Source organism: Lytechinus variegatus, chromosome 17, assembly GCF_018143015.1.
Source record: "Lytechinus variegatus isolate NC3 chromosome 17, Lvar_3.0, whole genome shotgun sequence".
Taxonomy (NCBI): Eukaryota; Metazoa; Echinodermata; class Echinoidea; order Temnopleuroida; family Toxopneustidae; genus Lytechinus; species Lytechinus variegatus.
Window position 1 is genome coordinate 27,672,489 of NC_054756.1, and position 21,282 is coordinate 27,693,770.

Here is a 21,282-nt window from a genome sequence, read left to right on the forward strand (position 1 = left end):
CAGAACGTTATGTTCAATTGTTTAGGAATTTTTATTTCAACATTTAAACGCAATAATGAATCCGAATTCTCTTCATTAATTCATCTGTAGATAGGTTTATATCATTTAGACTTGCTAGCATTATTTTAGAGTTAGAGAAATACTGGCTGACATGCCTAAATTTGTATTACATGTGGTGCTGCATTTATAAATATTCATTTCGTAGAAGTTACCCTTGTTTATCAAATCTAGCAATTTTTTCGTTTCCAGCTACTAGTATATGGCTAAAAATGTACTTATGACGTTGGCAAATGGAATTGTTTGTTGTGTATTTTGTGCCTTATTCACGATTGGTGCTATTTTCCAGATTTTGACTTTTCTATAATCATATCATGTCAATATTTAGCAAAAAGCTGAAAAGCTATGAAAATTTCAATCTGAATGAGATTTTTTTTTGAAACTGCATCATTTTGAAACAACACAATATTTCTCTCTCTCTCTCTCTCTTTATTATTATTTTTTTTTGGGGGGTATACCTTTCACATTAGCTTAAACGATTGCTTCTATCATGTCTATAACCTGTACTTCTGTACACCTATAAAGCATGTGTGGATTCTAGTATTTGAAACTTAATCAGGTATTCATGATCTTACACCCTTTTTTTCAATAAAACTTTGGAAATATAATGCACGCTACAAGTCATTGTGTTCTTTTGTGGTCAGAATATCAAGCTGTTTATGAATTAGGAACTTGCAATATTACACTGTAAAAACTGTGGTGTTAAAACTGACACCAATTTGTGTTAATATAGAGGACCACACCCTAAGGTGTTAAAATAACACCCTAGAGATTGAACATAACACCAAAGAGTGTAAATGTAACCACCATAGGTGTAAAACTAACACCACCAATTTAACACCGGTGTGGTCCTCTATGTACACCGGTTAACACCACAGTTTTTGCTGTGTAATAAAGTGGTATAAGTGACCTTTTTTATGCCAGGCGCGGATCGGGGGGGGGGGGGATTCGGGGTAACCCATGAAATTTGAATTCAGAATGACCTTAAAGGGATGGTCCAGGCTGAAAAATATTTATATTTATGATAGTTATATGCATATTGTCATGAATATTCATTAGGTGGGCTGATGATTTCACATCCCCACTTTCCTTTTTCGTATGTTATTACATGAAATCATAAATGTTTCATTTTTTTCATACATGTGTAAATGATGTGCCTCCATTAAGGTGAAATAAGTTACGGCAATAAATAACAAATCACACAATCAGTTGTCAATTCAATTGTTTAAGTTCTTGGTAGAAAAGTTTGGAATAAACCTGATTTCATATAATAAATTTACAAAGAACAAGTGGGGATATGACATCATCATCCCACCTTATGAATATTCGTAAAGACATGCCTAGAAATGTTTCACAGGAATAATGCAATTCTCTAAACTTCAATAACTTCGTTATTTTGTTATCCGATTTTGATCGAACTTTCAGCATTTTGCTTTGTGAATTTTACTCTACATGTATTTATTGATATACAAATATCTCCGGCCTGGACTATCCCTTTAATTCGTAATTATTTTGTTTTGTTTTGCTTGTCAAAATGTTTGGGCATAATGCACCCCCTTAATAGGAAATTTCTGGATCCGCGACTGAAAACCCCGATCGTGTTCATTAGCAGGAGCAACAGAAGCCGCCGCCGCCGGTAAATCTCTAAGTTATCATCATCATCATCATCAAACATAATAATCACAATCATAATCAATGACTGATTTTACCCCTATCTAGGCCGGGGCGGGGAGTAGAAGCTCCCCCCCCCCCAACGATTCGCGCAAAATTGACCGCGCCGTCCGGTGACTTTACTTTCAAGCCTCCTGCATCTTTTGAAACGAAATAAGCACAATCAATTAATAGCAATGTGCATAAATAAACAAATATACAGTTTTGTAGAATATATCCTAGACAACTAGTGTGCCAATTTTCGATTCTCAAAGGGGCTCACAGACCCCCCCCCCTCCACCCGGCCTTATGATCTCCCAAATTACCCCGGCCGAGATAGAATTAAATGTCATCATCACTTTTATCATATTTATCAATCACCTTTATCGTCATCTTAATTGTCATCAGTCATCATCATTCCTTATCATCTTCATCATTACCACTATTATATTTTTTTTATCGCCAATCGCCATCATTGTCACCATTATAATTATTGTCATCACACCACCATCATCATCACTACCATCATCATCATCATCATCATCATCATCATCATCATCACCATCATCATCACCATCATCATCACCATCATCACCATCATCATCATCATCATCATCATCACCATCATCATCATCACCATCATTATCATCATCACCATCATCATCATCACCATCATTATCATCATCATCACCATCATCATCATCAATATCATCATCAACATCATCATCATCACCATCATCATCATCAATATCATCATCATCATCACCATCATTATCATCATCACCATCATCACCACCATCATCATCATCAATATCATCATCATCATCATCACCATCATTATCATCATCACCATCATCATCAACATCATCATCATCACCATCATCATCATCACCTCCATCACCACCATCATCATCACCATCATCACCATCACCACCATCATCATCATCACCATCATCACCATCATCACCATCACCACCATCATCATCATCACCATCATCATCATCACCATCATCATCATCAATATCATCATCATCATCACCATCATCATCATCATCACCATCATCACCATCACCACCATCATCATCATCACCATCATCATCATCACCATCATCATCATCATCATCATCATCATCATCATCACCATCATCACCATCATCATCATCAATATCATCACCATCATTATCATCACCATCACCATCATCACCATCATCATCATCATCATCACCATCATCATCATCATCACCATCATCATCACCATCATCACCATCATCATCATCATCATCATCACCATCATCATCACCATCACCACCATCATCATCATCACCATCATCACCATCATCACCATCATCATCACCATCATCACCATCATCATCACCACCATCATCACCATCACCACCATCATCATCACCACCACCATCATCATCACCATCATCACCACCATCATCATCACCACCATCATCATCACCATCATCATCATCATCACCATCATCATCATCACCATCCATTTCGCTCTCCTCTTCCTCCTACTCCTAAGAACTATCACTTCCTTCTTCGTCAGCCTCCCCCACCCCTCCCCTTAATACCCAGCTTGTCAATCATCACCATCATAATCAATTTCATTACCATGAGCATCATCATTAGCCCTAATAGTCCGCAAGAACCAAATTCCCCACCAAACGTCAACAGTGTGAAGATAGTTTCACACTGTGGATACCACAGCATGTTCACATGGTCAACTATGCCAATATGTGATTCACACTGTTGAAATGCTCATATTTAACAGTGTGAAATTGATTTTACATTGTGTTCCACACTGTGAACACACTGTGGCACATACTGTGAGACACTGTGTTCTTTCCAGTAGGGATACACACACCCAACCTTCCTCACACTGACCCAAAAAAAAAGAAACACAGTGCGAATGTCTTCAATTGTTGCATGAAAGTGTTTGGTATATTTTATTACAACAACATGTATTGTGAATACATAAACATATTCCAAGTAAAAGTACAAAAAAAACAGCCAAACAGAAAACTCAATGATATCCTTTTATACAAACTAATCAAAACAAACTGGTTTTGCAAAAACAAACGAAAATCGACTAGGAAAGTACAAGAACAATGGTTTCAGCTGATAAATGCTTTTAAAATGTCTGTGTACCTTACACATTAGTGAATTTATAATAATTTTTCAACCAATTGCCAGGATAAAAACAATTTAAGTTTTGCCTGTTGGTGGAGGCATGTCACTTTCTTTTCTAACAAAAAATATTTTGGATTATTTTTCTTTAATTCTCAAAGACCATTTGGTATTGATCCCCCTCCTCGTATTAATGATTTGAGCAATAATCCTGAAATTGACTCTTCCATTGTTTCTGGAATCAACGTGCATGACACTCTAAGATTACCCAAAGTTAGGTTTCAAAATTTAAAATCCAAAACTTGCGTTAGGTTTTCATTTTGTGATGTACATAAAATTGATATCAGCTCGTTGTAATTTAAAATAAGATTTATGCAAACTGAAGAATAGCAATGTTATTTCTGATCAAGGACTGACCATTCCCTGGCCTGATTTTATTTTAAATTAACCAATTGAGTTAAACGTCAATAAAATCCTTTGAAAATGCACATAACACCTAACGCCATTCTTTATTGTATAATGGCTCAAATCATTAATAATTAAAATTAGTTTAGTACCTCTTTTCACATTATACTTGGAAAATAGCTGTACAACTTTTAATTTTTCTGTTGGCCCCAGCACTTGCCAAATTAGTTGCCATTAACCATAAATGAACATTTTGAACACATAATATACATCAAAAACATTATTTGAAAAGAACATAATACAAAGTAAATCTTATGAGATGTATATAATAATTATCATTGGTAACTTATATCTACACAATATACGCCTTTGGTTTTCACATGAATATTTATGGACACTTCGAACCCATATATTTGAAAGTAGTGAATCATAAGATGTAATTACAAAACGAGGCTTCGAGGCTCATGTACTTTTAATTGAAAAACAATTTTTTTCAAAGCCCTAAAAGTTGCTAATATTGGTGCAAAATTATTCTGTCTTATTTAATCTGCAGCAAATATCTTTTTCATTTTTTTTATATAGCACGTAAAAAATTATTTTAAAAAAGTAAGTGTGATTCATTATTTTACATGACAACATGTAAAAATGGATGCAAAAATTTCCTGAACATAAATAAAGTACTGTAGATAACATGTCCTTTTCCTTTAATCATTGATTAGAAGTTATCTTCTGTACTTTGTTATTTCCAACAGTTTCTTTTATGCAATCATTGGAAATTTGTTGGTCCTGAATTTTCAACCTGAATTTCTGGGAAACAATCGTAGAAATGAAAAACTAAACAATTAGAGTTGAAACTTTATTTCTATCCGTTGATGGGCGACTCCATACGTGTAGTACGGGACATTTTGAAAACAATATCTTATCTCTTAGCTGGATGCTTGAGCAGTAAAATTTTCTCTTTTTTGTCAATGATGAAGTTACAGTGGAAAACTGATAACCAATGTAAAATGTTTTATTATGGGTGAATTAAAGGCGAAAATGTTGTGTGTCGTACGGGAGTCAGAAATGTCCCGTACGACACGCAACATTTTCACCTCTACAATTCACCCATAGACGACATAGTACTTTATTATTACCACAATACAAATTGACCTTTCTCATTTAGTTGGACAGCAGGTTGAAATATTTTGTGAAAATGGTTGATTTTTCTAGCATGGAATCGCCCTGATTAACAACAGGGAACATCATATAATGTAACTTTCCTGGGCAAACCGTCGATAAAGAAATTTATCTTTTTCAACTCATTACTTTTGAAAATATACTACATTGGAAAGTATATGTGGAAGATTCAAATCAGATAAAAGAAAATACCTCTCCATCCTTCTTCACCAAAAAACAATGAATCAATTATCTTTCCATTATTATTATCACTGCATGTGTTTCGATCATTCTTTGATTTTGCACTGACGGAAACTAACTTTGAATCGAACAAGCTAACAGAACAAAACTATACAGTAAAACGAAACGAATTAGTAAAGTGAAATAATGTACATTGCTCGGAAAGAATTTAAAAGCGAGAATTACAATCTATCATTCTTGGCGTAAGTCAGGCAAGACAATGAGGGGCAAGTCTTCTTGCGTTAAACTTCATCAAGATACGCAACTGGATTCACAAAAACATCTTGATAACAAATAGTGATTTTCAATATATCGATGCGTTTACAGGTCTTGTGCGCGTGCTTAAACTTATGCTACAGAAGCTCACTACTCTCTGAAAAAGGAGTGAGCAAATTACTCTTTTATGAATAAAAACGAGTGAATTTGGAGTCGATTTAACAATTTTATATAGTGCAACGTCAAGTTTTAGCCGCAAGCCACTCACATTGAGTAAAATTTTACCGTTCAGTCCTATAAGTCAATCAAAATCGAGTTACATTCACTCCTTGAAAAGAGTGACTTGTACTCTTACTTTTCAGTGACATGACCTTGTACATCTGAGTACGAGTATATTGCTCTCACAATTGAATAAATTACTCAAGGAGCATCATAACATAACACTTGAGCAAATTATGAATATTTGTTCACATAACTATACAATATATTCTTTTATAATTCATTTATATATGTAATGAAAATATGTTCATGAATATCTATGTATCAAAAAAGTAGTTGCGTACTATTTATACAATATCCTTTGCAATTTCCAGTCTCCTAGGCGGTCTCGGACTACCTCTGTTGTGGCGCCACACGATAGAGCTTTCTCTTAACACAGGCTGCATACGATAGAATCTTCTTGTCTTCGTGGATTTGGACTTTCTTCTCTGACAGGCCCCTTAGGCTAGTACTTATTTAAAAGTTTGGAGCATGCAGAGAAAATCATTTGAACGGACAAGAAGCTAATTGTATTGGCAGCTGAAAGAAACTGTACATAAGCACATCGTTGTCTTATCGAAATTAAAAAAAACAGATCTGAGGCATAACGTGAATGTGTTGTATGTTATACATGAACAACGGATGGTGAGTAGTTGAGATTAACCATTCGTATGTGGCCCTGTGGATCCTCTTCTATGTGGTGGTAAGGGGAGGGATGCTGTTCATACTCTTTCAGTTCTTGCTCGACGTCGTTGTCGGCGACGACGTTCCGCCTTCTATCTATGCTACCGAGGCTTCCCCCGTACCGCTGATGAAGGTGGTGGGAGGGATGCGGATGAGGGTGGTCGAGGTTTCTCTCGATTTCCATATCTCGACTTCGCCGGTCACGGCCACGGTCGTAACCGCCAGCGGCACGCGGCAACTCCAGCGTGTCCATATTATGGATGTCGGCCTCGCCGTCGGCGGACATCCGCATGTCAACATCCATATCAAAGTCGAGATCCATCCTACCGCTGATGTCCGTGTCTCGGCTCAGCCTCAAGTCACTCCCCATATCAAAACCCCTATCGGCCACCATATCCATTGCTAGACGATGCCGACCCAGCGCGTCGTCGTCATCGAAATCGGAGTTGATCGACAACGGGCGTCGCTTGTCCACGTCGAGGACATCGTGGTATTCGTTGACCTCCTCTTCTTCGATCATTCCCGAGGCAAGCGGTCGGCCGTAGTCGTAATCGCGAGGGGGCGGTGGCAGTGGGGGTGGGGTGGAAGACGGCGGCGGTGGAATGGAGAAGAGGATTCGATCATCCTGAAATGCTGTCGATGACACCACGTCAGGCATCAGCGTAAAATAGGGATGATCTTCGGGGTAGCTCCCCCTCACGCCAGGATGGTAGGTCTGACTCCTGTCAATGTAACTGTTTTGGCTATTATCCGCCCTTGATACGTTGTTGTTGTTCAGCGTCGCCGATTCCACGGGGACGACGCGCTCAACCGGTCGCTCATTCACCCGATCGTTGATCCGATCGTAGAAGTTATCCCCCAGCTCCGGCATGCTCCGCCGCATGGCCGGCGGCAGGTAGCCGTTCATCCTGTTTGCTGGGTGAGGAACCCGCGTTGCAGGATTGCCTTTCGGTCGCATCTCCAAGGTGGATTTCTTGTGGTTGAGTTCCTCGTAGATGCGATCAGAGTTGGACAGAGGGCCTTGAAGGGACTCGTACTTCCGGTCGGGTGAGGCATCCGCAAAGATGTTGTTCTCGTATAGCTGTGAAGGGGGTTCCAATGTTTCTCCGCCGCCTTTGCTAGATTTCCTGTAGTTCAGAAAAAGAAGACCCCAAAAAATTGTAATTTGAAACAATCCTCCCCGTTTCTAAAGTTGACATTGAAGATTTATAATCCATAGCCAATGATCTAACTAATGCTGTGATCACTAATTTTCATCTCCTACTCCTACTAATAATTCTTTTGCAATCATAGCACAGATTTTTTTTTCTATTCTTGCTCTCTCTTTTCCTTCCGTGAACTTAGTCTATTATTTTATTCATTTCTATTGTCTCCTCTCTTAAAACAATGCATTGATCAGATAACTGTTTTTCACAGTTTCGGGTGACTTTCGGCATTTCTTCATAAATTTAATTTTTAATCATTTTCAAATTTCATCAAATCCACCCAAAGTTTGGTCCTTCGCTTGCATCTACACGACATGTGGATTTCTGTTTATTTTTCTTATCCTCCAATGTCAATGATTTCTTTGTTTTCTTTACCTCTGCCTATGAATGATGAGGACGATGACGAGGATGATGATGAGGATGAGTGCGACCAGGGCTGCTGCTGCGATAGGGACGATGATGTCAAGACCTTTGATTGGGAAAGACAAAAATATGATATTTTAATTTCAAATAAATCAATTTAGATACAAGTTCACTTTTTAATAAAATGGAAACTCCAATATGAATTACCAATAAATGTACTAATAAAGAAATCAAATTACTCATAAAATTTCAGGCAAGCGGATAATACAAAGAGAATATAATAAAATACTAGACACATATACAAACAATAATTCTTATACGATGACAAGAAAGAGGGAATTTCATGATCACAATTACAAATCATAAAATCTAGTATTGTTTGTTTAATACACATTGGAATTGAGAATGAGCGGAAATGGCATAGAAATCAAACATACAGGATAAATAATTCCTTCCTGTTCTAACATAATGATAATAGTGACAATAAACTTTGGTTCAATAGACTTTCTTGTGAAATCGGTGTTTACTTGAAGCATGGTGGTGTGACCTTAATTCACGCGTTACCTTATTTTTCGTACGGTCAAATATCTCTATATCTAATCAATATTTTGAAAAACTGATATCACCAACAGAAAAAGCGACCCGAAATTACTCAGTATGGTCATTTTTGAATGAAGGGTCTCAATTTTTGAAAATATTGGCAAAACATCGGATTTTTTTTTATCTTTTGCGTCCGCTCCGAGAAAATCCGACCTTCTCATCATCGTACGCAAATTAAGGTCACACTTTTTATAACACTTTTTCAGCCGAGCGCGCACTAGTCGATCACCATGGAATTTTGAGATCGCGATACCAGCGAAACCCTGGCCGAGACCGACTTTATAATTCCGTCAAGCGAATATGACTTTGGGATCTTGCCTTCCGTCTGGTATTCATGATTTTGATAAATTTTGTGTGAATTGTGAGAAATTTTTGCTATAAAATGAACTTGATGATATTTTTTTAAAACGTGCGCAAATTATGGTCACCTCATCATACTTTTAGTTAGGATACATACCAAGCCCGTCGTTCGGGCCATTCCCGATCGGAGGAGTGATGGTCCCTGATCCTCCAGGCATGGGAGTGCGCCCAGACGTGCCCCCCATCCCGGGGTTTGTGAGGTGAGTTGATCCTGACATGCCGCTGGACGGTGGGGGCGTGCTTCCAGATGAGCTGGGACCTTTAGAGGTGCTGTGAGTTGCCGGGGGAAGGGCTGAAGAAGTTGAAAAAAGATGAAATTGAGATAAAACATCTTTCAAAAGATCATTTTAATCTTTTTTTTAGTAGGCCTACGCCCATAAGCTAATGTGGAAGTATTCCCCTGTTTCATAATTATTGAACTTCAGGGCCAATATATAAATTTGCAGTTACGATTATATTCACTGACATTTGGAAACGTTGGAAATGGAAATAAACGAAACGAAATGAAAAATGAAATGAACAAATTCAGGAGATTTAATTCAATACTTACGATCACCCTCGAATATATCAATGAGTTGTACATCATCTATAGCAATATCGCTCAGTACACCATTCCGGACGGCCTCGATGGAAATCTACAGGAAAACGAAAATGAGTGATGGAATTAATATGATTGATATCACTATTACTCTTCAATTATTTTTGCCGGATGAATTATGGAATGAAGATTAGAATAAGGCTGAACAATCTTTGTTGGATGAAGGAAATGGAGGCACCAACTTGGAGGGGGAGAATGGGGGGATGGGTGAAAATGGTGTTGGGGGGGGAGGGAAGGAGGGGGAGACAGAGATGGAGAGAGGGTATAAAATGAAAAGAAGGGGCGTCCCGGGTGGATAAAAAAGGGAACCAAGAATATAAAGAAGGAGTGAAAATAAGGGAAGAAAGAGAGAAAGTGAGATGGAAAGAGGGGGACAAGAGACAGAGAGATACGGAGGGAGAGGGAGACAAAGAAATAAAGAAAGGGAGAGAAAGAGAGAGACAGAAACAGAGGCAGAAAATAAAAATCAGATTAGGAATGGATAAGGAAATATCTTCCTGCTTCAGTCTTAAAAGACCTCTCAGCTCGGCCTCGAGCCTCATGGCGCCATAACACCCTTCCTACTCGGGGTAATATACCACAAAGACATATGCCATGTCCAAGCAAAAGACTCTTTCTTGTGCAATGCCACTCCAATAAGCAGAAGTTGCTAAAGGCACATACTAACATAATTATGTGTTCCAAATTATGTAATGAACAGCATAAAAAGCGGAAATCTTGCAGCTGTAAAAGCCAACAGTTAGAAAGAGATAATATAAGTACTAGTTTGTAATTTGTTTGTATTATGTTCATCTGGTATAACATTTTATTTGTCCCGCATTGTAAAATTAGGAGAGTTTTTTTTACATCAATTTGTTGTTGTTAATCAAATTTTCAATAATAAATATAGGGGTGTTAATATATATGATTTTATGAACTTCAAAATGATAGCTTATCCAGTTGTATGGTCAGAATATGATACCTTCATAAGTCTTCATCAATATGATTATTTGAAATTACATTTTGTTTCCAGGGGTGATAAAACGACGAAAGCAGTGACATCAACTTATTTGGTACAAATTTTTTTGAAGACATGATGTCGAGCGACCCCGAAAATGGCAAGAAAACAATGGAAAATATCGCGCTCTTTGTAAATTACCTGAACTGGTTCCTGATCGCACTCCAGACCAATGCTGACTTTGTGCCAATTCATTCCCTGGTCGCCGTCGACGGACCACGTCACGTTCCTCACCCCTCCGCAGTCGGTGTAGACGTTGAGCGTGCCCATCTGGTTGCGGGGCCCGTAGTTGTCGAGCATGTGGAAGGCGAGGGAGAGCACGGCCGTGCCCTCTCGGAACCGCTGCCCCTCCTCGAGGAGGTGGATGACGGCGCGATCGCCCATCTGGACGCCGTCGGCGTTGGCGTCGATGAAGAAGTAATTGCCTTGTGGGAGACAATTCGGAGTGAAAGTATTGATTACAATGGTTGTGATAAGACTGACGTCATAATGAAATAAATAGGAGAGTAAATAGATTCATAGCTTATTACAAAAAAGTATGAAGTTCAAATAAATGAAAAAATAAATAAATGAATTGACAAATAAAGAAATAAATGAATAAATAAATGAATAGATAAATGAATGAATGAACGAATGAATGGATGAATGAACGAACGAACGAATGAATGAATAAATTTATTTATTCAATTTATTACTTTAATTTCTTACACAAATATAATATGGAAAGCCAACAACGTCAACATTTAAATTGCATGTAAATTCAAAATATTTTCTAACTATGATTGTGTATTCATGTATTCATCGCTTTCTCCAAAATTCAGCATGCTTTTCCATATTTACAAAGGACATTGTGCAAATTTCTTGTCGAAAAAAATTATGACATTGATTGATTTCCATAAAGTTGAGGTTGATCGGATCGATCGTAACTCTTTGTGAGAGGGGGCCCTGACATACCTGTGCTATTCTTGAACGTGTGATCAGTCTCGGGCCCTGTTGACCACTCTCCATCCCACCCAGCCCTGATCTTGAAATCGATCTCGTCATTCTGTTTCTCTTGTTTGATGCTGTTCACACAGGCAGTCGTTTCGAAATTACACGAAAAGAGCACTGGAAAGAAAAATAAAAAATGAATTTTAAAACTATGGTGACTTTGCAGACGAAATAGAGTGTTGAACAACGTGGTTACAGGTTTCAATGACTTTTAAAAACTGAAATATTAAGTGGTAGCATTAAAATTCATACGTAAAATTTCAATAATCACTGAGTAGAACAGCATGTTGGTGAGTTGGTAACACTTTTGACCATGAGAAGCATAGGGATATATCTAGCATATACATGTGATTTACACTGCAAAAACACCGGTGTTGATTTGACACTAGCTCTACACTGCAAAAACTCAGGCGTTGATTTAATACACCAGCCCGGAATCTATATATGTCCACACCAGAGGAGTGTTAAACAACACCAGTTTGGTTTGGGTCTAACACCAGATAGGTGTTTATACACCAATAAGTATTAAAACATCGTTGTTTTTATTCCAGACTGGTGTTGTTTCAATACTTCTCTGGTGTGGACCTATATAGATTCCGGGCTGGTGTATTAAATCAACACCTGAGTTTTTGCAGTGTAGAACAAGACGCAAAAGTCAAAACAGTGGTGAGAAAAACACGGTCAAAAAATTTATGTCGGAACTCTTAACATATTCTATGGAATAGCGCCATCCGCGTTACAGTTTTTACATTGCCTTGTACCACATCGTTGTCCGCATCAACAATCTCCTGTTCGCTCTCATCGAATAGAATTTGCCTGAAGAAACAACATTCAATAATATCACCATTACATTCTCATCCTCTCTTTTATCAGTCCTTTATCTATCGTTATCCCCTTTGTTATCAATTCATTTGAGTTTTTTCCCGAATACATCGACGCGTTCTAATTTCCGTTGCAGACAAGGCGAAATTTCAACGATTCTTCTTATGTCTTCGAATGTACCTCTCGTACCCCAATTCAAGACAGACCATCGGAAGTTGCCAGGCTCTTCCTTAAATCTTCCAATTACATCCACCATCTCTCATCATAAGGGGGAGGATTTTCATGTTTCTGCTGCTTCACCTCATCCAAGCACGATGCACGGGCCAACGAGCTATAAATGCTATCTGCGGGTTCAGCGAATTATCGCTACTTTCGAAAAGGCGCGTGATGCAAAGTAGCATAATCATGTAAATCAAAGTCGTTTTTTTTTCAGTTAGCTCGGTTTTCTCCTCTCTACGTCATCTATTTTGAATAAAACTAAATCTCGACTTCTTCAATTAAGTCAGAAACCTGGTATCCTTATTCTTTTGTAGGCCTACCAAATGCTACAAAACGGGAAAAGTTGAAAAATGGGAAGCTGAAAATATTGGCGTCTGATAACCATTTTAAATCCATTCCTTGGTGGGTTATAGTGGTATCATGACATTACGCATCGATCTCGTATGGCAAAATGAATATTATGCAAAATAATATTATACTTTCTATGGAAATTGATAATCGTAATATCCAAGTCCACAGTGTAAACACTTTGATTTTGTCAATATAGGGCCTATACTGTAAATGCTATGGTGTCAAAAACTCTAGTCTGTGTGTTGAGACGACCACACCCTATAGATTTAGAAATTGCATCCTGAAATTTGAACAAACTCCCTAACAATGTGAGCAGGTATAACACCAAAGGATGTTGAAATACGGCACTGGTGTAACACTAACGCGGTACTCTCATAACGTTATAGTTTCAACAAGGGAGTTGGGACTCCCTGGTTTTAACAGTGAAATACCATCATGACCACCATTTCTGAAGTGTATGCCTACCAATCAAACGATGTACACTCATCCATGGATGTTCTCTGCTTCAACCAGGAAAGTAGGAGTTAGAGAAGCACAATACACACAGCACTGAAAAAAAGAGTCTACGCCAAGTTTGGGGGCAGTGAGCCTTTGCTTCGATTGGGGCGAGCGAGTCCGAACATTGGCGTCGACCGACTCAAACCAAACACTCGTGTTGGCAACGAGTCGGGACCGAGTGCGAAATTTTAATTGGCATTCTACCGGCCAATCACCGGATCACCGCCTGTCAAAATCCCCCTCTACACAAAGCATTATAAGCCTTGGGTGACATGACAAATCCAGTTGAAACAGAATTAAAAACCAGGAGAAAGGGAATAAGGAGAAACAGAAGTAACTCCAAGAGAATAGAAAAGCGATTCAGAAAAGAAATGAGTGACTGCTTCGAGTTAGGGCGATGTTTTTAATATAACACTCCCAAAGGCATTGGAAGTTATGAATAGAACGCGCAGGGTATATTAGGTCAAGAGTATTCAGAACGGATTTAATATTACCATTATTTCTTCCTTGTATGTGAAGGAGCTGGTCACACCTGAATGTATTGGCCAGCGTATGCCGACGTACTGTACGCCGCGCCTGACCAGCCGTTTTTCCCGTTTAATTCCATTTATTGGTACGTAGATTTTTTTTCCTGGGATCGGAGAGCAAGATGCGTATAAAAAATGAAGAAATTCGAAAGCGAGCGATCTTGTTAAGGGGGCGCTTTTGCCTTTTGTGTTTAAGTGAAATTGAAGGATTTTGTGCAATCTTTAGGGGAATTTGGTTTTCAACATCCACCCCCCCCCCCCCCCGATGCGTAGGACCATGTTACGAATATAATTTTGGGCAAGATTTTTCTAAAAGGCAAACTTGCAAAACGTTTTAATCAGGGCATGCGTCTGACGACTGACTGGGAAAGGGCGGGGAAGGGTAGAAATGGAAGAAGGGGCAATATTAATTAATACACGCTCGTACATTACTTGAATTAAAAAAAAAACTCTGGTCACGTGACGTAAATATAACCAATCACACATTTCATAAACCTATTAAGTGCATGCGTATCACACCCCGGTTGCTGCTGTCAACGACCTCGAATATTATTTCTTTTTATGTAAAATATCATATATTATGCCTTGTGGGAGGGTGAAACATGATTGAGACTCCACAACATTTTCGAACAATGGGGGTGTAGCAAAAATTGGTAAAAAAGGGCACTTTTCTCCCCAATTTTACTAAGCCGTCCATCACGCTTTGTGCTTGACACAGTTAACGTAATTAGGTGTGTGACACGCGGGCATAGCAACTGAAAACACGCATCTACATCACTTGACATGACCGCTTGGAGGGGATTTTCACAAGGAATGAATGATACATTAGGGTAACAATGTTGTGACAGCGACGAAGGAAAGCTGTGACGAAACAATGGATTTGATATTCCAGTCATGTTCGTGGTGAGGGTGGCTGGTGGCGGGGGTGTTGGTGTTGGTTTGTTCTTATTTCAGTATAAAAAAATCAATATTAATATGTACAAGCTCCCTGTACAAGCCGCATATAGGCCTAGTACAGTCATTGCAATGAAATGAAAATCGGATAAAATTGGACTTTATCATCATGATATCAGGGTAAATAGCTTTAAGCCCCCCCCCCCCCAGGCGCGGATCCAGGAGGGGGCCGAGCCGGCCCCGCCCCCTATTTTTGACAACCTGCAGAACCTGTGTACTCTTTATCTTGATAGAAACTACGAAAAGCAGGAATAAAAGTAAGAAAGAGGTATTATACCCATGATGTGTAATTTACAGCCTCGTAACGGCCGGCCCGACCCCGAGAGGAAACAAGACAAGGGTGAGGGGAAGAATGGGAAATAGACTTCATATACAAAATTTCGCTCGCGCTTCGCGCTCGCATTGCCTGTGTAATGAATCGCATTCAAGAGGATAAATGGCACTTCATATATCCATTTTCCAGTTCTGAAATCAATTTGCACACAATATTTTAGCTCGCACATCAAGCTTTTATTATTTTGTTTGATTTACACAAATTGTTATATCAAAATTTTCAGCTCGCGCTGAGCGCTCGCATTGTTTCATTTGTGAGATACCTATCCTCTTTGGAAATTATTTCTAAAATTTGTCAAAATGCTCTCGTATCATGTCAGTATGTAAAAAAATTAATCTCGTGCTTCGCGCTTGCATTTAATTGTTTGAGACAAACAAGCAAAAAACGCGCTTAGACCGTCCAGTTTTCAGGTCGGAATATCACTCTCATTATTTAATTGGTGATACTTGTATCCTCTTCATTAATCACTAAAAACAGTCCTAATTGAGTCCCTTAATTTTCACGTTACTATAATAAAATTTCAGCTCGCGCCTCGCGCTCGCATTGTTTAGTTGGATACTTATCTTTGTTCATGAATATAAAAACTGCTCAGAATCTTCAGTTCTAAGGACATAAAATATCAAAGAATTTTTTGCTCGCTCTTCGCGCTCGCATTAAATATTAAGATCACATGAGATAGCTTATCTTGTTTATAACAATAAAAAATAACATATACTTAAAACTTCAGTCTTTAGTTAGGACTACCCCTAGAAAACCCAACAAAAAATATAGGATTATGGCGGCCAATCGAGAAAAATGTTGCTGAAAATATTTTCGGCCCCCCTATTGGCGAAAGCTGGATCCGCCTCTTCCCCCCCCCATTCAAAATAGTTAGTCTTTAAAAAGTCTTAACTCGCACAGCGATTAACATTAACATGTTTTTGTTTCACTCAAGGTGCAATTCAAAGTGCAATATCGGGTCGGCGGAAAGGATTACAAGGTTGACGATTTTTTAGAATTAAAATAAGCAGCTGAATTTCAATTAAATCACGATTTTTAAAGTTTCACCGTTTCGCATTTTTTCTTTGCCAGCTCCCAGCCAGTCAAACAACAATTTAAGCAATGCGTCATCGAATATTTGATGACGAAACAATGGACCAGAAAAAATCTGGAACAGGTATGCAAGCAATCATTCCTAAACAAGATTAAGAAGGTGAGAAATATAAATCATTCCTGTTTCATTTTACTCAAAATTCTGACTTGTCGGGGGAACACCAAATGGGAAAGAAAGGAAAAAAAGCAGCGTTTTCTCCAAACTGGCACGTTTTTGCCCCTAAGCATTAATTTTCACTAGACGTCACTTTAATACAATTACTCGCTCCCGTACCCCAACTCCTTGTTTTCACCTACTTTATTATTATTCTCGTCTGACTTTTTTTCACGCTCTATATTTTGTGCTGCCTCTCGGCGATGAAAATCAAATCATGAAGGCGTTTGATATGAAACCGACCCCGGAAAAATGAAGAGCTGATTGGAAACAGACCGCCTAATCTGCTTTAAATCCTTCCTATCTTATGAGGATAGCAGACAATGAAGGTGTTTAAACAGAAAGAGGATGATAATTGAATCATCTTTCATACACCTAATTATATTTCTCGCGAACGGCGGTTTAATCACGTCGTATTTTTGACATCTTCTATTTTCAGACATCGTCGGCAAGGCGAATGATAAATGAATACAATTTAGAGAAATATTGGATGTATATTATTGCTCTATATCTCAAATTAGAACAATATTTTTGTTAGCATAATAGCTTTATATATTAATCGAGAAAAAAATGTTAGGATAGTTTGAAATTCTTTATTTCATGAAATTATACAGGAATTCAAAATGGTTACGAACGTATCCTGATACAATAATTATGTTTGTATATTTTTTGTGGAATATTTATGGTGAAGAAGGCGGTAAAATAAGAGGGCAGAAATCATGGACGTTCGACCGATCGCCCTTCTTTTCGATATTCGAACGCTGCACTTGATTAACGCGCGCCGAAACCTCGGGTTTGTAACGCTTCATGATCAATTATTATAGTGAGTTGTAGATGATTTAAGTTCCCGTTTGAATCAAACGAAATGCAATAAATTTATACACCTTTACCATGTTAATGATACGCAATAATCTCGGATATTCAAATTGCATCTAATGAAGATTCAGGACAGGCTCAATTTTTGTGAATTCCGATTAAACGATTTCTATTGTAGGCCGCTAAATAAATTGGCTTAGTGGGTGAGTTCAGTGCAAAAATATAAGCACGCATACCATGTATGCCCGCCCTACTCCCACACAACCAGTCTAAAATTCTTTTACAAAAAATATTTTAAAAAATAAATAAATAATAAAAATACCATGGCCGTCGCCAATTATCATTTTATCCACTTCTGACCTCATTGTGAATCAGATTGCAATAATAGGTTGTTAATTATCACCCGGTTGCAAGGTTACAGAAAAACGAACGCATTAAAAATCGTTATTGCAATGACGAATAAAAACATTTCAACTGGTGCTGGCGCCTTTGTTAACAGCAGATGTCAATATTATAGTTTTCATTTGTTCATTTCGTAAAATATAATAGGCAGATGTCAATCAAATACCATAAGTATTTGATGGCTTCATGTAGAATGATTATTAATTGGGAATATAATTGAGCCGTTGATTATAATTTTGTTTCGCAGTTTAGTGAGAGAAAATATATTTAACACGTTCTTGCAAAATAGTATCCATGACTACTCGTCAAATTATGTAATTGCTAACATTTAAAGAGAAATGCCAGTAGTTGCAGTAAACACTGATTTCATGAGAAAGTCTGTAAAACCAGGCTTAATTGTCAGAATATCATCGAGGATCTAGATCTGGTACAGTTACATAAACTGAACTTTGTGAAATCTTGAAATCTATGCTGAAAAACGTTCACACTGAAGATCACCAACACAGATAGGCACACGTGGGACAGTGTATTATTATTGCTGGAATAAAGACCCGACGGAAGTGACCGAATCCGCCCTTATTTTGCTTATTTCTCAGCAATTACACAATTTCTTCCAGAATCCTTTGGCACATATTTTTTATTCATACAAACAGACACTTGGGTGGTCATTATATTAGATTCTGTAAAAAGTCATTTTGAGATCGTTACCAAAACTGGAATTTATCTTTAAAATAACATGTCAGGGCAGCACTAGGGATTATACAATATACAACGTGGGTTGGCGCCAAAATGTAACGAGGGGGGGGTATAAATTATACGTTTCACGTTATTTCATGAAAGAAATGAATAGATATCATTAAATCAACCGAAACAAACAATGTATAAATTGATCAATCCCTAGATCAATAGTTATTTTGATATAAAAGTTCAATGAAAATGAACAAAATCGATTTCGGAAAAAAATCCAGCAATGAACGAATAAATGAATGAAAAAAAAATACGTTAATAAGACAGTGCGTTTTCCTTGAGTTGAACATGAAAAAAAAAAAATTATCAAAACCAACGATCTTGATTATAAATCTGATCTGCTGATAATGAAACGAACCTACACTTTACTTTCACAAAGAGCTGTATCAGTCGTAATTCGAAAGGTTAATTTCCCGTGTGAGCGTCATTAATATGTATTTTACTAAACATCTATATATTTTTGTCATCTTTATACATGTCTTCATAACTTCAATTAAAAACTGCAACGGCCGAGCTGCCGATACGAAAGAAGAGAGCATATGAAGAGATCTGAAAATAAATAGGCGTGCCAGATTTTGAAATGACAGAAGCTCAATAAACAGGCACCAGGCCGAAATCGATCGCGGAGGGAATATCATCATACAATTTTTCTCCAGATGAATAATAAGCAATAACTGACGAGGCAAAACGTTTGGTAATTATTCACAATAACTGCTGTGACCAGCGCACCACGCATGCCATGTGTCTTTGTTAAAAGCCTCATTAGTCCCATTCGTTGGCTCTGGTGAAAGCATTCCGTCTACCAATAAACAATACTCGGACATCAATAGTCTATTGTCCTCAAAAGCACCCATTATGAAGCATCCGCCAGCAAATAATATCGTCTCCGACAGAGATATGACAATTGCACAAGCAGGAAAATGGTTTCCTATTACTTCTTATTCCATAAAGATTTCGGTCATGTTGGTAGTAACGAGGATAAAAATTTCCATGCATTATAAAAGAAACAGCAAAAAATAATGTAAGAAATGAGAATAAATTAGGCTCCTCCTTTTTTAACATGAAACCCCGTAGTGCAAAAATGATACTCTGATTGGTGTTTGTGTATGTGTATCTGTCGGAGGGGGGTGGTCTATCCATTTTTTTATCTATATAAATATTGTAGATCTCCGCAGCGGGGGGAGGGGGACGAAGACCTCACAACTTTAGGTCATATTTCGTTATGGACGATTATTTTTTATCTCCTAACTTTTCACATATATCATTTTGTTTTGCTTGTTATGAAAAATGGAAGCAAAGAGAAAAACATGATTATTACCCCTTATTACATCCGTTTCGTAAAACTTTGCTACACCAACCACATTATGCAATGTGCTTGTCGAAAAGGGGAAATGCGAGCAATTAAATATGCAGTTATAGTAATTAGCATATCACCCACACTGTAAAAACTGTGGTGTTAAAACTGACACCAATTGGTGTGAATAGAGGGCCATACCCTGAGGTGTTAAAATTACACCCTAAAGATTGAACATAACACCAAATAGTGTAAATGTAACAACAAAAGGTGTTGTAATAACACCTATAGGTGTAAAACTAACACCACCAATTTAACACCGGTGTAAAATAACTGGTGTGGTCCTCTATGTACACCGGTTAACACCACAGTTTTTAGGTGCTCAAGGCGCTCCTATATATTCCAACAATATCGTTCAGGAAGAAAATCTGAAGAATCTTTAACAATGTTACTGAGTGATCCCGAATGTATAAGACATACTAGGAAAAGAAACAAGAAAACAAATATCATAAAATAAAATAAAACAAATAAAATACACATCATGAGTATATACCTTCATGTTTCGCAGACATATCTGCTCAAATATCCAGATCATTAATCCAACTTTTAATCCAAATATAATCCAGTTATCAGAACAACAGACAAGGCTTTATTCGGTGACGAGAATTCCCACCGGTCTTTACACGGCAACCAAGAACACGATACTAGTGCTACTGAATTCCTCCTGCTCAAAACGATTCAAAATTTCACGAAAATAAGCTGGCTATACCCTTGAGAAAAGAGACTGCAAACAAGGCTCTGTGCAATACTAATGGCTCTCTCCTATTCAAATAGTATATTTTCCCCTCAACCTCAAACAATCAACATTGTATATTTGTTATGAGGACCGGAGTGGGAGAAGAAAAAAAAACGGATGACAGGGAATGAGAGCGAGAGAGAGGGGAAGAAAGAAAGAGAGATAATAAAAGAAGCGGTAAAAAATAGAGAAAAGTAAATAGTCAAAATTTAACTACCCGTTGAGCTCAAGGAATTAGCCCCTCAGTTATTATGTTTTTCGATATCCCGACACTCCAAACGCAAAGTGGTGTACTTATTATAAGTGACTCCCCAATACAGGAGCGTGTAGTGTCTCGTTTGAAACAATGTTGAATA

At 37.8% G+C, this 21,282-nt stretch overlaps 1 protein-coding gene across 1 annotated transcript; it reads right to left on the bottom strand.

Annotated features, from left to right (window-relative positions):
* Positions 1–3,974: 3,974 nt before the first annotated feature.
* Positions 3,975–20,974, bottom strand: LOC121430547. The gene is made up of 7 exons (XM_041627851.1): positions 20,684–20,974; positions 11,885–12,037; positions 11,072–11,355; positions 9,886–9,970; positions 9,433–9,627; positions 8,388–8,481; positions 3,975–7,934 (listed from the first exon to the last, which is right to left on the bottom strand). The coding sequence occupies exons 1-7, from the start codon at positions 20,700–20,702 to the stop codon at positions 6,749–6,751; spliced, it is 2,016 nt and encodes a 671-aa protein (XP_041483785.1). The 5' UTR covers positions 20,703–20,974; the 3' UTR covers positions 3,975–6,748.
* Between the last annotated feature and the right edge of the window lie 308 nt (positions 20,975–21,282).

What these genes read in the sequence shown, in the direction of transcription:
- LOC121430547 (XM_041627851.1), bottom strand. An exon ending in CACGTTCAAGAATAGCACAG is followed by an intron (nt 11,356 to 11,884) that starts GTATGTCAGGGC and finishes GTCTCCCACAAG; the next exon opens with GCAATTACTTCTTCATCGAC. An exon ending in CTCATCATTCATAGGCAGAG is followed by an intron (nt 7,935 to 8,387) that starts GTAAAGAAAACA and finishes TCTGAACTACAG; the next exon opens with GAAATCTAGCAAAGGCGGCG.